This window comes from Maniola hyperantus, chromosome 17 (assembly GCF_902806685.2).
Source record: "Maniola hyperantus chromosome 17, iAphHyp1.2, whole genome shotgun sequence".
In the NCBI taxonomy this organism is placed as follows: domain Eukaryota; kingdom Metazoa; phylum Arthropoda; class Insecta; order Lepidoptera; family Nymphalidae; genus Maniola; species Maniola hyperantus.
The window spans coordinates 5,739,096-5,764,973 of record NC_048552.1 but is presented as its reverse complement, the minus strand read 5'-3'; the positions used below and the strand labels follow the sequence as shown (position 1 = coordinate 5,764,973).

The window sequence follows — 25,878 nt, the reverse complement described above, 5'->3', positions numbered from 1 at the left end:
CGTTCCTCGGACGTGGCACGGCTCGGGTTCCATCATCCCTTAAAGTCGTTCAGCGAGCTCTGGAAAGGGATGTTAGGAGTTTCTCTGAAGGATAAGATTCGAAATGAAAAGATCCGCAGGACAACCAAGATCACTGACTTAGCTAGCCCAAATCATCAGCAAATTGAAGTGGCAACGGCTAGGCCATGCTTGACGTAGGAACGATGGCCGGTGGAGACGGAAAGTTCTAGAGTAGAGACCGCGAATAAGTAAGCTTAGTGTGAGGCATCCTTCGACAAGGTGGACCAACGATACAAAGAGGGTGGCGGGAAGGGGCTGGATGAGGAACGCTGAGGCGCTCTTTGCCGAACGACTTTTGTTCAGTTGTAGACGTCCGCAGGCAGATTATAATGATGAGATAAAAACCTCCTCGGTTTTTAGTTTAAATGAGAAATAAATATCATTTTGTAGCCGACTGTACCAACCGCACTCTACGCCGGAGAAGAGATTAAAGCCTAATCACTAGGTATAGTACGCGACAGGTCAAGATGGCGTTTGGGGAGGGAATGCCCGGCACACCCGCACAGCCCCCGCGCTAACCCGGTGCGGGCGAGCGCGTATAACGTGCGGGGGCGGGTGTGTGTCCCTCTGCCTCATATCCCGATTGCCATCTCTACCTGTCGCGTACTATAGGTAGATAAATACCCATGATCTTTGTAGAGTTGTCGCTCCTTAACTAACGAGTAGGAGTAACAAAGTTTAACTATATTTTATTTAAGTTTATTATTATGTTAAATAAAAAAGTTTTTAATAGTAAAAATGATTAGATAACGAATAGATTTTTATTAATTTTTTTTTTATTAAACCATACCATCCATTTTAATGGCTTATTTTATGTGCTTTAATGTGCGGGCTTTAAAAGCCCTTTATTTTGATACCCGACTCGAGGCTCTTGAAAAGATTTCTATTTCAGCCCGCACATAAATGCGCATAAAATCCATTTAGATTTTTGAGAATTTAAGCTTCGTAGTGATACTCGCGCCATCAAGACGAATCTAATCACATATCATTTATCCAAATCGGTTGAGCTGTTCAGTAGTTACAAGCGGACATACATACATACAGGTTAAACACATAACCCGCCCTTGGTCTTCGCCGCAGTTGGGTAAAAAACCGCTAGTCTCTGTTTGAACTTTAAATATAATTGGCGGGAAGCGTGCTGCGTGATCATCATTGATCGCGTGCATAATCACGTGGTAGGTAGGTATTCGTGGTACCTACCAGCGTAGACAAGAAGAAAACTGAAAATTCCTCAGAACAAGGACTATTAGAAGTAGCCCTATTGTGACACTCTGTTAGAGCGAGATAGCTAAACGCATATTAGAACGTGGCAGAATGATTAGGTAAGTTTTGTCGCTATCACCGTGGCCACTTTTTTTTGTTTGCCAAAATGTATTTCTACGTGAGATTTTGGCGAACAACGTGAAGTGTTAGAAGGAATGACATTTCACAAGTAAGAAAATCTGCTTGAGCGAGAGGGACTGAGGGGGCCATCACTAGTTGCAAATCTGGACATATCTGTGGAAAATTCTATAGACTAGAGTAATGGGGTAGGTTAAACTATCGTGCATGTACATGTAAAGCTGAACGCACAGGATGAATTAATATTATTTCATCGCCGTGTACCTACTGCTGCACTAGGGAAATTAAATCGGAAAGATTTTAGAATTTAGATAAATCCTAATCTTGTAAAAGTTGTATTTGTTCTTTCAGGACTGCTTCTGGAGGTTTTATTTTCTTGAAAAATATATAGTTAAATAGAAAATATAACGTTTTAATTACCAATGTACCTACCAATTTATTTTAAATCATAAATTAAGACAATAGGATTATTTTGGAGGAGAAGCTTCTTGGGGACAATAGGGATCCGGTTCTTGTGTAGGAGGGGGGGAACTAGAAGGATCTGGTACGCATTCATAATAGCAGTGGCCATCCCACCACCATGCCGGACCTGGAGTGGGCGCAGTGTTAAAACTAATCTGAAATATAAAATAACAGCAAACTGTAAAAACCGACCAAGTGCGAGTCGGACTCGCGCACGAAGGGCTCCGTATATTCCGTATCTATAAAAACCAGCCAAAAAATCACGTTTGTTGTATGTGAGCCCCCTTAAATATTTATTCTATTCAGTGTTTTATTATTTGTTGTGGCAACAGAAATACATCATCTGTAAAAAATTCAACTGTCTAACTATCACGGTTCATGAGATACAGCCTGGTGACAGACGGACAGACAGACCGACGGACAGCGGAATCTTCGCAATTAGGGTCCTGTTTTACCCTTTTGGGTACGGAACCCTAAAAAAGAGTAGGTACAGTTTATATATATAGTTAGCTACCTATACCTATCTAATATTTTCTTGAAATTGCAAAAAACTCATCAAAGATAATAAAGGTACGGTAAAACTGTTTTTTAAAAGCAAAGAAAAACATAGGGTGCTTTCCATGCCATTTGATGCCTGCCCAAAAGCTTTTCATAAAGTTGAAAATGTTTTTTATTCAGATACAAGTTAGCCCTCGACTGCAATCTCATCTGGTGGTAAGTGATGATGCAGTCTAAGATGCCTTATTGTCGCACTGTAGCTTACATCCTGGGGGCGGACATAGAGTAGGTACCGACTTTCATCCCGGAAAATCAAAAAGTTCCCACAAATCCCACGGAAGTATATTAAGTAACTAGCTTATGCTCGCGACTTCGTCCGCGTGGACTACACAAATTTCAAACCACTATTTCACCCCCTTAGGGGTTGAATTTTCAAAAATCCTTTCTTAGCGGATGCCTACGTCATAATAGCTATCTGCATGCCAAATTTCAGCCCAATCCGTCCAGTAGTTTGAGCTGTGCATCAGTCAGTCAGTCAGTCACCTTTTCCTTTTATATTTTAACAACTTACGGCATCAGCACGTATGCCACCTGACGGGGCCTTTTTTGTAGGATCTCTTAAAATAGGCGGTCCTTCCGCTATTGGTGCTACTACAGGAGGCTGGATGGAATTATAAATATTTCTTTTATAATAATACATGTCCGAATATTTACTATCAGGGCCCCTAGGTATGTCAGGGGGAGGGAGCGTCCTAGGAGACAGTAGTGGGATAAATCTACCGTGCAGGACATGTTTTCTACCCAACAAAAAATTTCTTAATTTCTGTAATCCGCTGGACACATCTCTGAACTCAAATTTCTTGCCCATATTTTGCTTTATCGAGCTCTAGATCAATAAATAAGAAATTTTATTCACAACAAGATCATGCATTGATTTTTTGACAATGGATTTCTTTTTAATTATTCCAATTTTATGTTTTCGACTTCCGACTCTCGTAGTCGAAAATATAATTAACTTTTACACTTGGTGCCGTGTAGTACGGACATTATGACTATGGAGTACATAGTGTTTATTTATACTCTTTGAATGGTAGTGTGGAGTGTAGTCTATGTTCCCAGGTTGGGAAACATATCAACACACCGGAAATACAATATAGGTACATTAATTTTGGATATTACTAAGATTTTGGTGGTTTGAATAAAAATAAAATTATTTCTTCTAAACATTTTCTGCACAGAACTATGTATTTTATAATATTTTAAATTAATCAATTTTAAAAAAGTATGGAATTTGAATACCTACGTGTTGTTTATATATTATTATTGTAGTTAGTTACTACTACGTAGGTGTATTCATGGTGTATTCCTAAATCCTGTCGATGATATTATTATACCTAGTATTCATATCCGATTGTACAAAACTCCCGCGTTTTCCTATCTGTCAATGTCAAAGTTAAACAAAGTGTTCACTTGTGAATTGTGATGTGATTGTTTTTATTAATAAAACACAAAACTTAGTACTAACGTGCTATTTACTTGTGTATTTTGATATTCATCTCCATATTATAAATATGAAAACTTCGAAATCATCGGACAGTGAAGAAGTTACGCCGTCGAAAAAAGTTTTAAAACAAGCACGTCTTCCATTCAAAACTTTGAGCGATGTATCGCCGAAATCTATAACTCCTCCGTCTAGGAAACGAAAATTGTCTGCCCCGGAGCCCGAACCAGTTACTAAAGTGGGTAAAATATCTAAAAAAAATAGCCAAGAAGACCCTGTATTAGTGATAAGCGACGATGATAGCAATACCACGACAGACGTTAAAAAAGTCCCCGTACATCTTAATCCCATGGCGAAGTTAGTAGATATTGCATGGAAAAAGAAATTACAGAAGTCTAAAGGTGCTAAGAAGAGGAAAGGAGGTGCGAAAACCTCCAAAGTTGTACAAAATGGTTCCGTAAAAAAAAACGAGAATTGCGACGGGAATGAAAGTGATAAAGTTGAGTGTTTAGAGGAGATGGACATTGATGAGGCAGATGATACAGGTAAAGATGTCACTGAAAAAGAGGACACAAAAAAAGAGACAGAAGAAAAACTAACAAAAGTCACAGAAAATAATATTATTGATATTATAGATGATAACTCAAATAGTTCAGATAATGTGACTAAAAGTGATGAAAACAAACCCAATGCTCTTTTAGAACAATCGATTAATGTTGATAAATCTCATGAACGTAGCCCTAAGAAGCAAAACACAGAAAGAGACCAGGAGGACATGGACTTACAAGAGATAGGAAAACAAGATACAAGTGCTAAGTCTCCCAAGAGGAGTGAAAGAATTAAATCACAAATTGAAGACAGTAAAAACTTAGATAGTTCAGTTGTTAGTAATTGTGATGAATCTCTCAGTTCCGATCCGTCTACTCCTAGACGTTCAAACCGAAAAGTGTCTCTTACCAATAGTCAAGGAGATGTATCTATGAATAGTTCAACAAACACAAATTCAACACCAAAGCAAGTAAGTAATTCATTTCTGTGGTATCTCTCACACCCTTCTCAATCTGAGAGCAGACCCATAGATAGATAGATAGATAGAAATACTTTATTGCACACAAAAAAATTATATTACATAACAAAAAGAAAGAAACTAAAACTAAAAAATAATTGTATGCAAAGGCGGCCTTATTGCTCACAGCAATCTACCAGGCAACCTTTGGTGAAAGGAGAAACTAGGTGTGTTGGATAGTACTTGCACCCATACTCAGTAGTGGACCGGCGATAGGTTAAGTTGAGATGAGAGAGAATGTTGTACCATATAATATCAGCTCAGTCATGATTTAAATCAAATATTTTATTACAGGTGCAAAAAAAAATAGAATCTGCTAAAAAAAAAGAAGAGAGAGAAAAGGAAAGGTTAGAGCGTGAGAAAAAGAAACAACTAGAAAAAGAGGAAAGGGAAAAGCAGAAGAGAGAAAAAGATGAACAGAAAAAACGGGAAAGGGAAGAAAAGGAGGAAGCGAAGAAGAAAGAAAGGGAGGGTAAAGAGGAGCAGAGAAGGAAAGAAAAAGAGGAGAAGGAAAAACAGAGGGAGTTAGAAAAAAGTAAGTAAGCATATCAGATCTTTAAAGTGTACTGGATAAATGTGTATTAAATGAATTCTATGTGTAATTTGTGTTTCTGTGTGTTCTGTATAATATGATTTTACTGTCTAATCTTTTTTACCGGCTTCAAAAATAGGAGGTTCTCAATTCGACTGTATGTTTTTTTTTTTAATTGATTCAATTCAGCTTGACATAACTACATACTCTGCAATTTGTTTCAATTGTTTACAACTCACCTATGGTGCTGATATGTGGACACTGACAAACAGCCTTGTTCAACAATTCAAAGTTGCTCAGTGAGCTATGGAGAGGGCTATCTTAGTTTCCCTGAGGTATAAGATCTGAAATGAGCAGATCCGCAGGAGAACCAAGGTTGCTGACATAGTCCAAACTATTGGCATGGACCAACAATATAAAGAGACTGGACGAGGAAGGCTGATGACTAAAAGTATTAAATACTAGCTGATGCCCGCAACTTCATCCGCATAGATTTAGGTTTTTAAAATTCCCATGGGAACTCTTTGATTTTCCATCATAAAAAGTAACTTATGTCACTCTCTAGGTCTTGACGTGATTTTTTGCATGGGTACAGTTAACTGTACCCATGCAAAAAATCACGTCAAGCCGTTGCTCTGTTGCGACTTGATTGAAGGACAAACCAACAAACAAACACTTTCGCATTTATAATATGGGTAGTGATACGTACCCACTTTTTATTGATTTAGTTGAAAAATTCTATGCTCTATTTAGATTATTTATGTACTACATAATATTTTTTTACATTCCAGAAATGAGAGAAGAAAAAGAAGGGCAAAAGCGCAAAGAGAAGGAAGAAAAGGAGGAACAGAGAAGAAAGGAGAAAGAAGCCAGAGAAGACGAAAAGAAAAAAAGGCAAGAAGCATTAGAACAAGAGAAACTAGAGCAAGAGCAAAAGAAAAAGAAGGCTGCAGAGGCCTTTGTTTCTTTCTTTGTGCCAAAACAAAAAGCTGAAAAGGATCCAGTTACTACCAATTGTGTCAGCAAAAACGATATGTTATCAAGTTTTACAATTAAATCTGATATGAGGCTAGCTCCCACCACTAGAGTTAGTTTGAATGATGATAGTAAGAAAACTTTAGATAATTTTTTGCTGGAACAAAGTGTGTCCGCGAAGTCATTGTACATAAAAAGTTTGAAGGAGGGTTCAAGAAAGCCTTTGACTGATGGAAAGACTTGGCCGTTAACTGATAAGGATGATGACGATGTTATGATTGTTGGTAAGATCATTTTTTACTAAAAGTACTAAGTAGTTTTTCCTGTGCATTTGCAATGTGTCACCCACATGCTGTGAAGACCAGGTAAAGCCATTGGTCCTGCACCTGACCTCTCTCTAGTCCTGTCGGATTTTCGTCAGAGATAGCTTGCATCCTAGAGACGGGCATAGGGTATTTTTATCCTGGAGAATTAAAGAGTTCCCCCCAGGATGAAAAGTACCGCCAAAAATCCGTGCAGACTAAGGGTGAGCATCTATAGAGAGCACTCTGACTTTGCTTAGACTTAAGACAGAGTTAAAATGAGACCGAGCTATATCTCTCACATAAGTCTGTCTCGTTTTAATTCAATCTTAAGTCTGAGCAAAGTCAAAGTGTCCTCTATAGATTTCAGCCTAAGTCGCCGGCATCATCTAGATTTTATAATATTTATAGTATTTACGAAAATAGTTAATGTTTTATTTCAGAAGATGAACTGCCACCACCTGTGGACAATGTAAGTCAGATCATCACATGTGACTCAGCGCCACATGAGAAACTCCGCCCCAAACTGTTAGCATTCCACGACAACCGGAGACCACCATACTGGGGTACCTGGAGGAAGAAAAGTTCCTTTATCAAGCCAAGACAACCATTCAAGACTGATGAGGTAAGGAAATATTTAGTGGGCGATCAAACCTTCGGCTTTGGCCACTTATGGCCAAAAAACCATCTTCCGCTTCCGCCAAAATGGGCCGAAGTTTTGGTTAAAGCCAAAGGTTATAGAAAGCGCCGAAATTGAACGAACTGTTACGAATGCGCGAAGCGACCCATGTCGATTTCGCACATGGAATCATAGCATACATTAAAACTGTATTGGTTATCAGGTCAATACGATGGTTAAATGGATGGTCCTTTAAGCATGTATATGTATGGATTAAGCATGTGTTTTATCATCAGAAGCTCCTAGACTATGAAGTGGACAGTGACGAGGAGTGGGAAGAAGAGCAAGACGGTGAGAGCCTCGACGGCAGCGCTGCGGGCAGCGAAGATGAGCAAGACGCCGACGAGTACGAGGTTGACAATGAAGTGTTTGTGCCCCACGGATACTTGAGTGACGAGGTGACACTTTTTTAGCGTTTTTTAAAGAATATTCGCCAATAATGACGAACATTCCCCTTTCCCCTCCAACTAAGCGTTAAGCTTGTGCTAGAAGTAGGTACGACAATAGTACAACGGGTGGGGTTAGAACCGGTGACCTTTCAGAATTTAGTCCGCTCCTATAACCGTTGCTATCGAGGCTATAAATTGTATCGTTACTTTTGTTATAGAGTAGTTTGTGTAAAGGATGATATGAATTGTCATCATCATCATGATCAACTCATCGTCAGCTGACTACTGAGCAGTAGTCAGCCGAAGTCTCCTCTCAGTAAGAGATGGGTTTGGCCGTAGTCCACCACCCGGGTTGAGGGCTGATTGGCAGACTTCACACACCTTAGTACCTTTGAGAACTTTATGGAGAACTGTCAGGCATTCAGGTTTCCTCACAATGTTTTCCTTTACCGTTAAAGCAAGTGATATTAAATTTTTTAAACGCACATAACTCTGAAAAGGTAGAGATGCGTGCCTGGGATCGAACCCCTGACCTCCTGAATAGGAGGCGGACGTCCTAACCACTAGGCTATCACGGCTTTTCTGAATTGTGCTATGTATTGAAAATTACAGGAAGCAACGATGGACGAAGACGATGTACAGTCCCTTTCACCAGAAACTCAGAAAGCAAGACTCAAGCACTTAGAAGACGAGTTTGAAAATGAGATGAAAAAGCCTACGGAAAAGCTAAAACCTTGGTTCTATGGCTTATCGTGGGAGACAGAAGATGGAGGAAAACCAGAAAAATGTGCAGATGCTATATGGGATTATTTTGGAAAATTCTCTTTGATTATGAACGACCCAACACCATTATTACAACCCGCAAATGAAAGTGTGGAACCAGAGAAAAAGAAGGTAAAAAAGAAAAGGGCAGATAGCGAACAACAAAGCCCGAAAACTGAAAAGAAAAAGAAATCAAAAGCGACAGATGAAAAAGATGGGAAAAAACCGAAAGTGGATAGTAAAAAGACTAATCAAGAGGTGTTGAAAAATCAGCCTGGGATAAATACATTTCTGAAAAAATTAAAGACTTCGTGAATATGGTTTATTATACATTTTAAATAATTTTTAGATTTTTAAATGTTTATTTAAGATGCAGTGAAGCTCTAACTGCACTGTTTATGTAAATTATAATATCGATCCCTCCTACACATAGGGTCGTAACGTGAAAATTATAAGTTTTCAGTACAAGCGTTTATTTGAGTTTGAGATTGCTTAAAATTGACATCATTATTTCAACTAAAACCTAGCGTATGATTAGAAGTACCTTAGCAGTATTATAAAAACACACACATTAATATTATAAAGTACTGTGTTATGACATTATGCGCGGAACTTATCTGTGCCAACTGTATTATACGACGCTGGTAACTCTGATTGATCTTGGTGCGTGCTAATTGTTCAACGCATAAAGTCGTATCACGTTATACGACTCTATTACGCGTTTGCATATCTCGTTAATTATTATTTTAAATAATAATTATTATTATTTTTATTTTTAATAGACTAAGCCGCTTTCGCTGATGCGTCTATATCAGTAGTGCTTCGAGTTTAATGAATTATTAAGAAAATTAAGATTTTCTTATCAGGAATATGTAAAGTTAATAAATTTTGTTATTGTAATGAGCTAAATATCTCATTTTCCACAAGTGAGTTACGACCTTATGTGTAGGAGGGGTCGATATAGAAAAGAATATAAAAGTTTTTATTCAAATAAAAAATACAAAGTGGATTTACCAAGTGAAGTATTTAAACATGTGAAAAAAAATCTAAATTTCTATATTTTTAGGTTTCAAGAAAACTGATTTTGAAATACTGAAATACTAAAGTGTGCGATAACTTGAGGGTGAATACGAATACTGAAAACGGTGATTTGAAAATACAATTTGCTACTAGTACCTACCAATCAGTTTTTAAATTATTATGCAAAACAAAATTTCGTAGCACACATTATATTCAAAATTTATGTTTGTCTGTCTGTTATGCGTTCGCACATCATTCATCCAGTAATAATATTAAAATGTACCTATCTGTCACTAAACTAACTATAAAATAGGTAATAGGGCCGATTCTCTTGTACACAATCTCTAAACTAAACTAAATTAACAGGTCTAAATTTAGTGCCATCCTTTTCCGCAAGCAACATTATGAAAGGGATAGCAATAGATTTAGACGTGCTATTTTAGTTTAGTTTAAAGATTGTGTACAGTGGAATTAGCCACTATATCGGAGTTAAATAATAACTAGCATTCTTATAGATTATAATAATAAATTCTTTATTGCTGATAGTTTTTACATATAACAAGCAAGCATCTAGTTGAAGCATTCTTATTTCTTAGAATTAATTATGATCTGTAAATATTTATGTAATATTTTAGGTTTTATTTAAATAAACCATTTGAGAAATTTTAAGTAATGTATTTTATATTTTTAAATCTTAAAATATTAAATTAATTCAATTCCAATAGGTCGAGATAGCAATCGGGGGGCGGAGTCCCGGCTGTGCAGGCCCCGCGCTAACCCGGTGCGGGATAGCGAGCGATGGATCTAATGAACGACCCGTTTGAAATCCAGACGTAGTCACAGAAGTGGCATTGATGCTACCAAGCACCACTGAGTCGGTGCCATTTTGTTTGTTCAATAGCCCTGTCCATACGAAGTAATATATAAGTCAATGAATAAAAACCGACTTACTCTCTGACTTATAATGTAGGTCAGTTTTATTAAACACTTATAGCTGATGCCCGCGACTTCGTTCGCATGGATATAGGTTTTTAAAAATCCATTACTAATGTGATAAACAGAGACGCAGCTAACTATTTTTTGTCCCTTATCGTGTAACTGGTTTTTATCATGAATACATGCAACTTCCATACAAGGCATGCAACTTTAGTTGTAAAACAAACTTTGTGAATTCGTGGCGTAATTGTATTTCTCATCAGTTATTTACTTGTTTTCACATAAAAACGTTTAATACAAATATTGTTGATCGGTTAATACAAATATTGACTACATAGATTGACTACTAAACAATGGTAATAATTGTCGTGTTATTTATCGTTACGTCGTGCTAGCGCTATCTCATACGTGGCGGTTACACAGTACTTAAATCTACCTATTATTCTATCTACGGATGTCTCATGTCAGTTTCCATCCGTATATTCAATGTACTCTGTGGTTTCCATTCCACTCAGTGTTTCCATGTACACGGTAATTACCGTAGATGCACCGTAATTCAGCCCTAATCTACCGTCAAGGTAATATGGCCATTACCTTGACCGTGTCACCGTAACACAAAATCACGTTAAATTTCATAATATACTGCGTAATACGAGTACGAATCTCAGTCACCTAAGCATATTTCGTAATGGCAACATTTCTCTTGCTCTCGGTTTAAGCATCAAATCTCAGCAATCTATTTTCGTCCTTATTCAAGCAATTAGGAAGGAGTAAAATGTAAAACTAATGAGATTTAACAAAATATTAATATCGATAAATCCGTTTATGAAAAAGATATTGCTATGCTAGGAGAGTCAGATTCAGAATAATAATAATAGTTGATTAAAAAGCAAATTCGTGACGTTTTTTCTTTTAAAAATGACACGGTAATTTACACGGTATTCTTTTAGGTAATCCACCGTAATTTAATCTAGAAACACCGTAATTTTAACCCTTGAACACGGTAATTCTCGATTTACATATGGAAACACTGATTCCACTGTCCAGTGATGTCAAAGTCTTTTATGTCGGTGGTCAAAGTCAAATCCGAATCCAAAGAAAAAAATTACGACTAAAAGTTATTGTGCATTTTTTTTTTAAATTATTGTAAAGTGTTAATTTTAAGATTCACTAATCACTGTGCAGGGCGTTTATGTGATCACAAAGTAAATAGTAAACTGTATAAATGCCGTGATAAAATAGTATCAACATGAGCAAAATGTCGAAGAATAAATTAAACTTGACCCTCCCACCGGGGTCTATTGACACGGCCCCAGCTGTAACGCCGTCCAATATGACCCCGCAGCTGAAATCTGCTACAGCTTCTGAGTAAGTAACGATTATTTAGGAATATTCAACCAGCTTAGGTACATTGAATTTACACTGCCATTTACTGTTGATATCTTTGTTTTTCTTAGCCGCTATAAACTAGATGATGCTTGTGACTTCGTCCGTATGGAGTTAGTGTTTAGAAATCCCTTGGAAACCCTTTGATTTTCCGAAATAAAAATCCATGTCCATCTCCGGGATACCAGCTAACTACAGCAAATTTCGTCAAAATCGGTTAAATAGATGGGTCATGAAAAGGTAGCACACAGATAGACTGGTGATTACTGTCACATTTATAATATTAGTATGGATTTATTTCATGCTGAAAAATTGATTATTTGCCAAACTCTAAGTTTTTAATGTAAACCAGGTAGTTAATGCATTATTAATTATTATCAGTAACATCAAATAATAATTGTTAAATCCAAGAGTTGAAACCTTGTACTCTTAGTTGAGTCATATTCTGAAGGAAGGATCTGGGAGCCCCCACCACATTAATATCCCTAGAAAACCACAACTAGGTATTTAATTTAATGTAACTATTGAAATAACTGGTAAATCAGTAGGTACCTACCTAACAAACTTCTCTTACGGTGGTTACACACTCATCCAATCCGAGTCTGGGAAAATATGTTCCGAAGATGTAACATAACTATTTGTATGGTATGTATGGTGGTTGTACGAGAAAGATATTTTTATATCCATATTTCACAGATTCTGTGAGATAACAAAAATTCTCTCACTATAGTTACTTATTGAAAACTCTATAACAATAGGAAATTTTCTGTCTTGAAATTTGTTTGAGTTAGCAATATATGTAACTTAATGTTACTTAGTGTTTTTTTTTAATTTATAGACTAGTGCTTGGCTGCAATCAGACCTGTTGGCAAATGATTAACAGTTCCCTCGTTCCCTTTATGCTAAACAAATTAACAGTTAGTCTGCGATATTGACAGTTATTTTTTGGTTCACTGAATGTGTATCAATAATCATGGGTTGATTATTTTTTATAAGCCATTTTACCAATGCAGTTTTATTCAAGTTGAACAGGTTTTTTTTGATAAGTCAACTGGATTAACAATGCAGTTTTAATCCAGTTGAACAGGTTTGCATTATATTTACAGGATGATAAAATAATTAATATTTTACCATAAGTAAGTATTACTTCATCACATTATCACCAAGAGGCATTCATTGAGGGATGTGTGGACTAGTTGTGACAGTGTAGAACAGTCAATTGGGCTAAGTAACATTGATCTAAGGCAGACTGGAAGTTTGGGTGATTGAATTTGACCAATCCCTTCATGCCATGAAGGTCTTCAATTTTTAGCTGTGGATTTTAGTTATTATAACTTAAATCTGTAAATTATCATTCTGTCCTGGATTTCTTTCCATACTTAGAGGTATATGAGGCTACTAGTACAGCTCCCTAACAGATCATTCTAGCTAGCTGGCTCTCTCCAGAATCAAACAAGGTTTGCGAGGATAAAATAATCCCTATCACTAAAATCATACTAAGCTGTCATATGCAGAAGAATTTAAGAGTCCTTTGAATTATTATTCCAAAATTACCCTTACCATGTAGTGATAAATGGAAAAGGGACCCTCAGTAATGGCAGAGGGGTTGTAGGAAAGTGAGAAATATATATACATTTTTAAGCCTCAATAGCTCAACTGGTAGAGGAAAACCCGACGGTTCAAACCCCGCCCGTTGCACTATTGTCGTACCTACTCCTAGCACAAGCTTGACGCTTAAAGGGGAGTATTAGTCATTTAACATGCCTAATATTCTTTAAAAAAAAAATTTACTAGTTGAATTATATTTTAGGAGGCAGGGTCTAGCAGGCAAGTCTAAAACAAGCATTGAAGCCCTTACTGAGAGACTTGAACAGATAGAAATGGATGATACCCAGAGGCGCAGGATAGAGGTGTTCCTGTGTCAGAAAGAGAAGATTGGAGAGCTCAGTGATGATGATTTTGAAAAGCTAGGTGAATTAGGTGAGAGAATCAACTGATATTTTTGAGCTTTTTCTTATGGAATTTGTTTTCCCAACAAGAAGATTACCCTGATGATCCACTGTTATTTTACTCGTGAAACTTCTTATGTTTGCAAAAATAACTAGGTAGCTTTGTCCAAAAACTATTTGCAGTTTCAAAAAACTCAAAAAAAAATATTCAAAAAATAGGCAAGATTTACACTTTTTGATTGTCAGTCGTTATTTTGTATGATATACCTAGTATGTATTTTAATTTATTATGACTAGCCTAGACACTCAAAAATATCAATTTTATGGTTGTCCTAATAAATATAAATATGATGCATTCTGTACTGCATCAATTTATTCCATTGTTCATTTAGGTCAAGGAAATGGCGGAGTAGTAATGAAAGTTCGCCACAAGTCCACTGGGCTCATAATGGCCAGAAAGCTCATACACCTAGAAGTGAAGCCAGCTATCAAAAAACAGATTATAAGAGAACTGAAGGTTCTTCACGAATGCAATTTTGCTCATATTGTCGGCTTCTATGGAGCTTTCTATAGTGATGGGGAGATTTCTATTTGCATGGAGTATATGGACGGAGGCTCCTTAGATTTAATATTGAAAAAGGCTGGAAGGATTCCTGAATCAATTTTAGGTAAGTGTTCCTAAGCTGATGTGTGTAAAGTTTAGCCACCTCTAATCATCTAAATTAAATTAATTATAGCAAAAATTTTGAATTACATAATGCCAAAGCAATTGTTTAATGTCAACATTTAGAGCTATAAATGGCAGTATATCTGAAAGACTAGATTTGTCGGTAAATTTCGTCTCCATCCTGTATAAGAGAGTACTTTCTAATATGACTTTTCCAGTGGGAACTAGACATAAAATGAGGAAAATCTATCCGAAACATCAGATCATAGACAGAAGACTGATCATATAATCGCACACAGTACAAAAAGACAGTAGTACTTGCAAGAAAATATGATACAAGTTTTAGACTGACCAGTGTACATAGTAATATTGAGCTGCGCTAAAATAACGAGTGACTGCCCATGCAGTTCAAGTGATAAAAAAACCGGTCATGTGTGAGTCGGATGCGCACAAGATGGGCTCCTTACCATCATACAAGAAATAACACTTTATTTTTTGTGATGTAACTGTAAATTCACGGTTTTCGGTTTTTTCGCTTTACTTGTGGTACGAGTCATTGGTACCTGCATAATTTCATGATTCTAGGTCAACAGAAGTACCCTGCAGGGTTTGATTCAAACAGACAACAAAGTGATCCTATATAATATTGAAGAATAAAGAAACCTCTGTAGCATTTAATTTTTGTTTTGTTGTAAAAATGCTACAGAGGTTTGCTTAACTCTTCAATACTTCTTAACTTGAAATGAAATGAAATGAAATGATTTGAAATGAAATGAAATGAAATGATTTATTTGTTTTAAAAGGTCTTTTTAAAATTGTGCCAGGGACCCTGAAGTAAGTTTGCAAAACCTGTATCTCAGGGTCCCCGCTCTCCCTCCTCCATCATTAACAAATAAACACTTATACAAAACTAAATTTAGTGATATGATATGAATATGAAACTTAAAAATATGTGTGTGTGTGTGTGTGTGTATGAGTGTGTGTGTGTACATATGTGTATCAGTGTGTATTGTATGTGAGTGTGAGTGAGTGTATGTGTGTGTGAGTGTGTACATGTGTATATTTTTAATAACAAATAACAAATTTCAAATTTAACCTACCTATTTATATTCCTACAAGTAATTCTGTTTCGTCGTACGTTTTTTCTTGTGACCACTTAGACAATGTTTTTTTAATATCAAACTGTTTACTAGTGTGGAAATTGAGAATTTTGTTGATTTTATTGTAGAGATGTGCAGATTTTCTGGTGTACTGATTGCGAGAAAAAGACGTTTTTGCTGCAGCTATATTAATGACATTAAGTTTCCTTCTCCTTCGTACAATTAAAGGTTCAAATTTTGTGGATTTATGTACTTTCAGAATCGTTTGCAAAATATATAACTGTCTCACAGTTAATACCTGACTGGTTGAGTAAAGCTTGTGTGTAGGAAATCTATAAGGTTTCTGATACATGACCTTTAGTAAAGATCTTTGAACTTGTGTTCATACTTCATTGTACTATTATGCAGTTCATTAATATTCTATGATAGTAACATATTGATTGAACATTAATGCATTTCCACAGGAACAATCACATCTGCAGTCCTTAAAGGGCTGAGTTATTTGCGCGACAAACATGCGATCATGCATCGCGACGTCAAGCCGTCCAACATACTCGTCAACAGTAATGGAGAGATCAAGATCTGTGACTTCGGCGTCTCGGGACAACTTATTGACTCCATGGCCAACTCGTTTGTTGGCACTAGGAGTTATATGTCAGTAAGTATTAAAGACAAACTTTTCAACATCTGCAATCCTTTCCATTCTAGCCAAGTCACCCAAACCCCAGATGTAATAAATACCAAGTATGAAGATGAGGATAAATGAAGAAAAGTAGTTAGTGTGTTGTACCTGAAAGGGTACCTGAGCTCACCACTGCGCCAGGGAGATTATTAAAATCTCATATTTCTAGCTTGCCGAACTTTGATTCTTAACTTTTCTCCAGCCGGAGCGCCTCCAAGGCACGCACTATTCGGTGCAGTCGGACATCTGGTCGCTGGGCCTCTCGCTGGTGGAGATGGCGATCGGCATGTACCCCATCCCGCCGCCCGACGCCAGCACCCTGGCGGCCATATTCGGCGGCAGCAACGAAGACCACTCGCCGGGACAGGTCAGTGTTATTTAGGGTGGTAGCACCTAGAACTGTCATGTGGCTGTCATTGTAGTCCATATTTTAATTCAAATGAAGTAAAACTATTGTATTTATATGTAGGTGGCGTGGATTTAGGTTTTTTTTATATCCCGTGAGAGCTCTTCGATTTGACCAAATTTCAGCCAAATCCGTCAATTAGCATTTGCGTTCTCAGCTTTAAACATAGTAATACTTTTAGACCTGTCAATAATTTATGTTTCTTCGTCTTCCAGGCACCGAACTCCCCACGTCCGATGGCGATATTCGAACTCCTCGACTATATAGTTAACGAGCCACCGCCCAAACTGCCGTCGGGAATCTTCTCCGACGACTTCAAGGACTTCGTCGACCGGTGCTTGAAGAAGAACCCCGACGAAAGAGCCGACTTGAAAACGCTTATGGTAAGTTGAACGAAGGAAGGATCTTCTCAAATTTTCAAGAGCGCGCCGCCAAACGGTCATCCGCCTTCTTCATTCGCCCGCTTTTCGCCACCTTTTTCAGGTCCAGAGAGCTTGAGATCGTACTGCACTACGCTTACCGGTACCCAGTCTCCACTCCAGAACGCGTCTGCCCCATCATCCGTTGGTTCTTTCACAGCCATGACCTGCTCACCGCCACTTCAGCTTGCTAATCCTTTGAGCTATCTTAGTCGTTTTTGTTCTTTTGTGAATTTTCTTGTTCCGGTTTGTATACCTGTGAGTTATCAATATGAAAAAGATATTAGATTCACCAGTAAGGCGATTTCGTAGAATCTGCATCAATCATTATTACAATCTCAATTGTTGTGATTGGCTGAATTTGTGCTATTCTTGTTGCAACAATGCATTGTAGCCAATAGTGAGCGAGCATCAACCAATCAGAGGTGATTGCGATTGTGACATTGTAGCTGTCATTTTACCGCATTCGCGCAGCTGATGGCACCATTGGCGTATAAGACAGCTGCATCACAGAACATTTCATCACATGTACATCACTAGCTTATGCCCGCGACTTCGTCCGCGTAGACTACACAAATTTTAAACCCCTATTTCACCCCCTCAGGGGTCGAATTTTCAAAAATCCTTTCTTAGCGGATGCCTACGTCATAATAGCTATCTGCATGCCAAATTGCAGCCCGATCTTTTCAGTAGTTTGAGCTGTGCGTTGATAGATCAGTCAGTCAGTCAGTCCTTTTCCTTTTATATATTTACCAACCAAGGACCTCATGCCTCTATACCTAAAAGCAATATGTCCCCTTGTTCTGCAGAACCACTCGTGGATCCGCGGTGCAGAGGCAGAGCGCGTGGACATCGCGGGCTGGGTGTGCAAGACCATGGACCTCATGCCTTCCACGCCTAACTCCAATGTGTCTCCTTTTTCTTCATAAGCTGCAAGAAGTGCATACTTTCATCAGCGAAAAAGGGTGAGTTCAAATGTGTCAATTCAAAAAAGAAATCAAAACGACATGACTAGTGCCTGCCTTCCGATTTGGAAAATTTGCAGGATATCAGCTTTTACAGCAAGATTCAAAAATTAGGGCCTAAGTTATCATGGATTTACTATTCCGAAAAAGGCCATGGTTTAAAATATCTAAAATAACAGTGTGTTTTTGCTTCCGCTTTCCTTATTTTATACATTGTGAGTCGATGGTTCAATGGAAATGGTGGAAGTAATGCCCAGCGCCATCTGGTATCGGAGGCTGAGTTATTTCGTGAAACGTTTTAGCGCCATCTCGTATCAAAAGGGAGAGTTATTTCGTGACGAAACTTTTTTTTTCTCAGTTTCCCAGCCCAGACAAATATCCATAGTAATATGAATTTATGAATAACTAGCTTATGCTCGCGACTTCGTCCGCGTGGACTACACAAATTTCAAACCCCTATTTCACCACTTCAGGGGTTGAATTTTTAAAAATCCTTTCTTAGCGGATGCCTACGTCATAAAAGCTATCTGCATGTCAAATTTCAGCCTGATCCGTCCAGTAGTTTGAGCTGTGCGTTGATAGATCAGTCAGTCAGTCAGTCACCTTTTCCTTTTATATATTTAGATATGTTGTCAGGTCAAAACATTTCCCAAGAGAGAGCAGGCAATACAATCAGTGAGGACGCAAGCGCAGAGGAGTAGCGCACACCGCGGGGCCGGAACAGTATGTCAACTCTAGATACCATTCACATCGACCACTCACCACACACACTTGCCTGTTACCCTGATACCCGTACCGGAGAGACGTGATTGTATATCGTAAAAAATATGCCTAAAGTACAAGATATGAGTACACGAGAACAGGCCCACGACGGACCCCAGATGAGTTTGAAACTATTTTAATGTAGATAACGGGCACATACCACGATTAATTTTTGTTTTTATTTGTCGATATTTGAACCCAGTTGCACCGATCGTAGTCACGACGGGACTGCGGTGCTGCGAGAGATGAAGCTCGAGCTGTCAAGAGCAGTAGCGAACTACCCTCTTTCTTGTTATTTTCGCTGTCCATTATCTATATTTAAATAAGTTAAACCACGAAATAAGCTTAAAATCATTAGTTTGAAACTAGTCGCATAATCCGTTAAAAAAGGTGATGTTAGTCTGTTTATACTTTATAAAAATATTTATATAAGACATTTTTCTTCAAACTCCTTAAAAAGAGTTTGTATTTTTGGTCGTGGCATCCTGAGACATGCTCGTATGGCTTTCTCACAAGCAATCATTTTTCACGATTGACAGCATATCTTGTACTTTAATGATCGACGATTTATTGTGTTATTGTACCTTTAGATATAGACTTCAACTGAGCCTAAATCAAAATAATATATAGTCCATACAAAATGACTCCTCACGCGCTATTTTAACTATTTTATTCAAAAATACGGTTCACCTTTAAAATGAGGACTAGAATCGTATTTTTGAAATTTGACACAAAAAGTTTAAAAGGCGCGTGAGGGGTTAAATTGTACGCGTTATATTTGGATTGAATCTGTACAATATTATTTGCTTACCGCCAAATACTGGAAAGCATCTTTTAAGTTACATATTTGGCTATAGAGCCAACGTCGAAAGGCTTTTAAATTACTAAGATGGCTTTAAAAATAACATTTATATTGATTATTTCAGTATTTGACCGAGCTCGATGTTAGCAATAGTTCTTATTGCATTGTTTAAAATAATACATTATTATTATGTAAAGGTAATTCTGCAACAGTGTGCAAAACCTTAATTAAGAAAAGCTGTTTTCAAATAATTGTATATTTGTTAGACAGTTATAATATTGACTTTTATTAGCGGTTTAACCACAAGTATTCATTTCTACTATTTATTGCTGTACGAAATCACGTCTCTTGTAAAACATTTTACCTATAGCATTATAAAACGGCAAAATCCTTTGGGAAATAAGCGATTAAACGAAAAAATAATTTAATTTTAGAAATTGGCTAATTATTAAGATTTTCGTAGTGGTACAGAAAACATTTTTGGGAACGATTAAAGGCAGTGCACATCAACGACATTTCCGAGTCATATATCTGGTATATGACGTCATGAAATTTCAAAGATGGTGTGTAATGTCTTATGATAGAATATGGGGGCGTGACTAAAACATAGTGCATTCGGGGGCGAACTAATCGAGGGGGTTTCGATGACAACTAATCGATTAATGGTCAAGTAGAGTTGATTTCACTAGTCGCAAGTCGAAAAAAAAAATGTTAGTAGTGTTTTGACATATTTTTCTTTGCTGAAAGTGCGTAATTCATGTCAGCTGATACTTGTTATTTGAATAGATGGATGCGTACGTATTCGAGTGTTGGAATACTCAAATGGCCGAGCGTCTCGGGCATGGGAGCGTTGCAACCCTCCGGAGAATCATTATAGTAACCTGTAAAATAGAGAACATTTTTTAGAATACACGAGAAAAAAGAGAAAAAGGGAAAAAATAAATTCGTAGATATCGGTTCTTTATCCTTATATTGACGTGATGCACTTATCCGTTTTGGTTTGTTGTTTTATCCCGCTTTGTTTTAGTGAACCCGCCTTTTACAGTACCACCACTTTTATAAGTTACCCCGATGTACCTGCGCAGAAATCTTATATTTCTGAATGGCGCGAAAATATTTCAGCCAATCATAGCGCGTTTTTTGGTTGTGGTCTTGTTTTCTACACGCGAATTATGGGCTTGAAAGTCTGTTCTTGCGTTTAAAATCTTAACGTCAAGCAAAAAGGTATGTATTTCATTGTTGTACATTCGGTTTCAGTCGGCATTAGGTTGTTAATTTTGCCGATGCAACTTATAAAAGTGGTTGAACCGTACTTCACCATTGCACTTAGATTAGGCATTTGTACCGCAACTATGACATGATGTGACAGCGATTTCGTTTACGTGTTCGGTGAGGTGATTACGTATCTCGCGACAGGCGTAAATCTCGCGATCATTGCTGTCAAACGTCACACGTAACAGCGGCTAGAGAGAGACAGCAATAGCCACAAAGCAAATTAAGAAGAAGAGAGACAGCAAATTAACTGTCGCATTGCTGTCGCTACTGCAACGTTTTACGTAATCACCCCGCCGATTCCATTTGGAAAATAAATGAAAAGTTGTAAAGAAATAATACTGATTTCCAATGTTCATGATGAATGTAAGGCTCTTTCTAGTAGGCCTATGTTTCTAAAAACAGCACATTCCAATTCCATACAATTTTAAAGAAAATATATTTTTCAAAGCTCGATTACGTTAAAATTACAGCTTCAGTGTGACGATCGCAATCGCCTCTGATTGGCCGACACTCGCTACTAGCTTATATACATTGGTGAAGCAAAAATACTAAAAATTCTGCCAATCACAGCAATTGAGATTGTAGCAATGCATTATGCAGCTTTTTCGTAATCGACCTGCTGTTACATAAAAATGTTTTAGAAAAGTGGAAAAAGTTCTCGTAATTGGTCGCTAATCGTTACCGTAATCGTGATCGCAATCGCATCAATATTTGCGCTGAACGAGTGAGTGAGAACGAAATAAATAAAACCGAACGATCGATTTAATCTTAGCGCTTCCATACAACGTTCCAATGTTAATCGTATTTATAATGCACTTTATCCCCTCGTATTTAGGATGTTTTTCGCTTGGTGGTCGCTATTGTTTGCCCGGTCTTCTTTAGAGCGTTAGTGTTTTTTGTGATATTTTGTATTATGCATGTCTAGTTTGTGAAGTGTTTTGGCTTTTCACTGTGCATTTAATAAATTTTTAAACGTGATGATTGTAAGTATTTATATTATTATAATAAGTTTTACTTTATTGATGTATTGTGATAGAACTTTTGTGTACTACTATTCTATTATAAAGATGGAGGTCTTGAGTTGGAAAAATCTTTATGGGAAGTATCCACTATAGTCGACGCAATTTAAACTGAGTCGTCGAGCTATCTGCCTGTTTCGCTCGCACTTACAGGTCGTAGGTAAGTGCGAGTGAAACAGATAGATAACTCGACGACTCAGTTTAAAATGCGTCAACTATAGCAAAACTTGTAGCTACAGACCATTCACTATAACTTGTCCCCACCACCCACTGAGGGTTCATGATGATGTATAGCAACATCTATGAGCCGTCGTGGAATGTGCATATTTCAGACTTGATGGTCTATGCAAGTATTGAATGATGAATAAAGACATACTATTAGATAAAAACACTGATATTTGAATGTATAATATTATGAGTTATATTTAAAAAACATTTTTTATACTTATATAATTTGTATGTAAGCATAACCAGATTTTTTTCACGGTCGTTTTTATATGCTAAATATTAATGATTGTTCGCGACAGATCGACATGGAGATCGGGGCATGAGGTGAGTCGTGGAGGACTCCCCGCACAGCGCCCTCGCTCTCCCGGTGCGGGGGATAGCGGGGGTGACGTCTGGGTGTGCGGGCGTCCCCACCCCGATTGCCATTTCAACCTGTCGTGAACTACACATAGTAGATAATTATTTTCATAGTCGATTCGCAAAGGATCTAGTTTGGAAAGGAAAGTGATGTTAAGACAGACTTTAGAATGAATGAATCATTTGGTAATGATACAATTTTTTAAGCGCATTTTAATATTTTTTTTTAATTTTTAATTAAAACCTATTTGTAGTACCAAAACCAGCGACGAAGAGCGTCTTATTAAGGCTCGCTTACACGTTTCGCCAATTAACTCGGCTTAAATAAAAACCTTTTTAAACTTTGGCGCAGGTTCATTCTACCTTGGCTTCTAAAAATAGGCCAAGTACACTGTGGCCTTGTTTTGGACTTGGCCTTGGGTTTTATTAATATATTTGAGTTTATCGTATTATACTTGATGTTGTATGTATTATAGTACATTAGGTACAGCCTTTTTAGTTATTTCGCCGTCAGAACGAAGTTGTTAAACCAAAATCAAAGAAATATGCTTGTGTTACATTTTGCATCGATTTAGCTTACTGTTGAGCTTCATAGAATCATTATTAAATAGAAGAAATCGATACAAAACTAGTATTAGCGGTAGAATGAAATTTCTTGAAAACTAAGGATAATGGCACTAATTCGGCAGTACACAAAACTTTGGCAGGACTAAACATAATACATACCTCTCCTTTCTTTTGAAAATATTGTGAAAGGACAGGCTTTACGTGTATTCAACAGGTAGGGCGCCTTCAAATTTGCCGGAAAGTGCCGCGCGGAGGTTGCGCGGCTGCAGCGCTGTGGCCGCGCTGCTTTGTAAATCCATCCATATAAATAAAAACGCACTACTGCAGCGCTACACCCACGCTGCGGACGCACATCAGTTCATCGATCGAAAATATTTGGATTTACAAAGCAATGCGGCCTCAGCGCTGCAGCCGCGCTACTTTCGCGCGGCACTTTGCGGCAAATTTGAAGGCGCCCCTGATCTTAAGTTTTGAGTAACTATTAAATAAGGATCAAGATACATTGGGACAGACTCAAAGCTAAGCAAAATAATTTTTGTAAAATGTTACAAAGTAAACTAATCTGTATCTACTTTCAGTACGTAATGTAACAGTGTAAAGCAAAATGGAAAAGAGGTGTGAATGTGCACAGAGTTAAAAAAAAAGATATATACAAAAGTAAAAATTTTTTTTTTATATATACAAAAGTAACAAAATACTTAGTACGTAGTTGTTTTTGTTGGTTAAATTTTTTCCTCACAAATTTTATAATATAATATAGTTTATTATATAAACTACATAGCTTATTATAGAGTTCAGTTTACCTTGAAATATTTTGGAAAAGACACTTCGAGTCGCTTCGGCTTTCCCGCAATGAGCCTTGAGCCTAAAATAATGATTATAACCACTGTGTTACGTCATGTTACATGTATGTATTGCTATTTATGAAACTATTGAATAAAAATATTTTAAAAGTGACATAAGCCATAGTTATTATATAACTCGTGAAACACGATGAATAAAACACCAATTTAGATGCTTTTTTCATAAGCTTTACATAAGATTGTAACCAATTATTTTGTTAGTTCCAATCTAAACCCACATAAATAACACTTGGACACAACGTTTATAGATTTCGAATCGAAACACCGAAATGCAGTTCTGTAGACGTATTGCAGTTACTGTAGATGGCTAAGGTATGGACGAATTCGAGCTTTAAACAAGGTTAAGTCTATTTTTGATTGTATAGTCCTTCGATATTCGAAATATCTGTCAACGTTGTCGAGGTGTAAATAGTAAGTACTAAGCCTTAAGCTTATTTCAAACTACGGGATATAAATTATTATATTATAGTCCGGTCAATATTGGCGTTCGCAACATTCGTACCAATTTTTACTGTAAAAATAATTTATATCCCGTAATGTGAAATGATGTTTATAGATGTTTTTCATTTACATCATTCGCACAGTTAAATCAATTAGTGTACCTATCCATTTTATTTTTTTAATATTTTATTAGATTAGTATAATACTGACTAATGTTTATCAACAAATCACCGATTTAGGATCGAATATTATCGAAATATGCAAGAACCATTTTACGTTAGCTTCATTTGTGCAAGCGAACCGGGCTATCTGTGTTTTTTTATAATTTTATATTTACAAGTCATTATAATGTTTTTAAAATTATAATTATTCAAAAACACGTTTTGGCCTAGCTTCGTAATTTTAATATCTATTTGTGTCAATGTTTTCTATTGTACCTACTACCTGAAGTGTTGTCTACGAACTTTTCTATTTTAACTGTTGTAAAGATTAATTTTCATTAAAATTGTCTAATAACTTCAACATTGGTTAAAATTAGAAGGAGAAAAAAGAAAAAAAACTATTTGTTTTCAACAATTTTTTTTTTGTAGTTAGATTCTTATAAATAGGTTACAAAATAAATGTTAATCAAAACCCACCAAGCTTGTATTTATTTTAGCCCCATGTCTTCAACATTACGAGTTTTTATAGTTTTTAGATACCTGACGACGTGCGAAATTCGGTGTCGAGTATCCACTAAAACTAGCGCTCTACTTACTAGCGAAAACTCTGTCAAATAAAAATCAGAAGTAGGTATAGTACGCGAAAGGACGAGATGCCAATCAGGGAGGGAACGCCTCGCACAGCCCCCGCGTTAACTCTGCGGGCGAGCGCGGGTGTGCGGGGCGTCTCCCTCCCACCTCATACCCCGATTGCAATCTCAACCTGTCGCGGATTATGCCAATTGACTAAGAGCCCGTGAGGGCCAGACTTTCGTCATCTTATAAAACTGAAAGTGTTTTGCGTATTTCCCCCAGAACAGGGAAGGAACGACCAGCGACTATGAAGTTTAGGTCATGATGGCTTTGGGAGATAACGGGTAACAAAGACGCATCTATAAAACGTCAAAGTAGAAAGTCTAATTTATTATATTTTCTTCGGAATAGTACCTAAGTATTAGAAATCACAATTAACTTATTAAATCTTTAACTATCTAGCACAGTTTATTAAGTCAGCAATACGCATTTAGGTATAGATCGCGACGGGTTGTTACAACATACAAACATAGTTTTGCGATCTCAAATTTTTGTTTTAGACATAATTTACCAAATAACTAGGTACCTATAACGGAACCTTCAGTGAGCGAGTCTGACTCGCACTTGACCGGTTTTTTAAATTCTAGGTTTGTAATTTTTGCGTAAGTATTTATTGGCAGCTATACCTACTTATATTTTCATGATTTCTCAATAGGTAGGTAAGTTTCAAAGT

General features: G+C 37.1%; 3 protein-coding genes across 5 annotated transcripts in view; 2 read left to right on the top strand and 1 right to left on the bottom strand.

Annotated features, from left to right (window-relative positions):
• Nucleotides 1–1,868: 1,868 nt before the first annotated feature.
• LOC117989858 (uncharacterized) lies at nt 1,869–3,252 on the bottom strand. Its single transcript, XM_034977262.2, has 2 exons — nt 2,933–3,252; nt 1,869–2,018 (listed from the first exon to the last, which is right to left on the bottom strand). The coding sequence occupies exons 1-2, from the start codon at nt 3,227–3,229 to the stop codon at nt 1,869–1,871; spliced, it is 447 nt and encodes a 148-aa protein (XP_034833153.1). The 5' UTR covers nt 3,230–3,252.
• A 536-nt stretch (nt 3,253–3,788) lies between these two features.
• LOC117990245 (chromatin assembly factor 1 subunit A-like) overlaps nt 3,789–25,878 on the top strand; it is a 457,923-nt gene continuing 435,833 nt past the window's right edge. The window contains exons 1-6 of one of the 3 annotated variants that reach the window (XR_011237759.1): nt 3,789–4,880; nt 5,223–5,463; nt 6,252–6,719; nt 7,181–7,362; nt 7,656–7,814; nt 8,418–9,900. Coding sequence is in view for 1 of the 3 variants with exons in the window: in XM_034977708.2 (XP_034833599.2) it covers nt 3,933–4,880; nt 5,223–5,463; nt 6,252–6,719; nt 7,181–7,362; nt 7,653–7,814; nt 8,418–8,882 (2,466 nt within the window). In the remaining 2 variants the exon portion in view is untranslated. Of the gene's footprint in view, nt 4,881–5,222; nt 5,464–6,251; nt 6,720–7,180; nt 7,363–7,652; nt 7,815–8,417; nt 10,257–25,878 lie in introns of those variants that run through there. The other 2 variants (XR_011237758.1, XM_034977708.2) reach the window with 2 other exon arrangements.
• Dsor1 (mitogen-activated protein kinase kinase 1) lies at nt 11,586–25,048 on the top strand. Its single transcript, XM_034977261.2, has 8 exons — nt 11,586–11,891; nt 13,720–13,889; nt 14,251–14,526; nt 16,090–16,283; nt 16,510–16,674; nt 16,929–17,096; nt 17,942–18,097; nt 18,734–25,048. The coding sequence occupies exons 1-7, from the start codon at nt 11,773–11,775 to the stop codon at nt 18,059–18,061; spliced, it is 1,212 nt and encodes a 403-aa protein (XP_034833152.1). The 5' UTR covers nt 11,586–11,772; the 3' UTR covers nt 18,062–18,097; nt 18,734–25,048.

Coding starts and splice junctions, on each gene's coding strand:
- LOC117989858 (XM_034977262.2), bottom strand. CDS start 3,229: ATGGGCAAGAAATTTGAGTTCAGAGATGTGTCCAGCGGATTACAGAAA. Junction 2,019..2,932: donor GTGGCATACGTGCTGATGCC/GTAAGTTGTTAA, acceptor TTTATATTTCAG/ATTAGTTTTAACACTGCGCC.
- Dsor1 (XM_034977261.2), top strand. CDS start 11,773: ATGAGCAAAATGTCGAAGAATAAATTAAACTTGACCCTCCCACCGGGG. Junction 16,284..16,509: donor GCACTAGGAGTTATATGTCA/GTAAGTATTAAA, acceptor ACTTTTCTCCAG/CCGGAGCGCCTCCAAGGCAC. Junction 17,097..17,941: donor CCGACTTGAAAACGCTTATG/GTAAGTTGAACG, acceptor CTTGTTCTGCAG/AACCACTCGTGGATCCGCGG.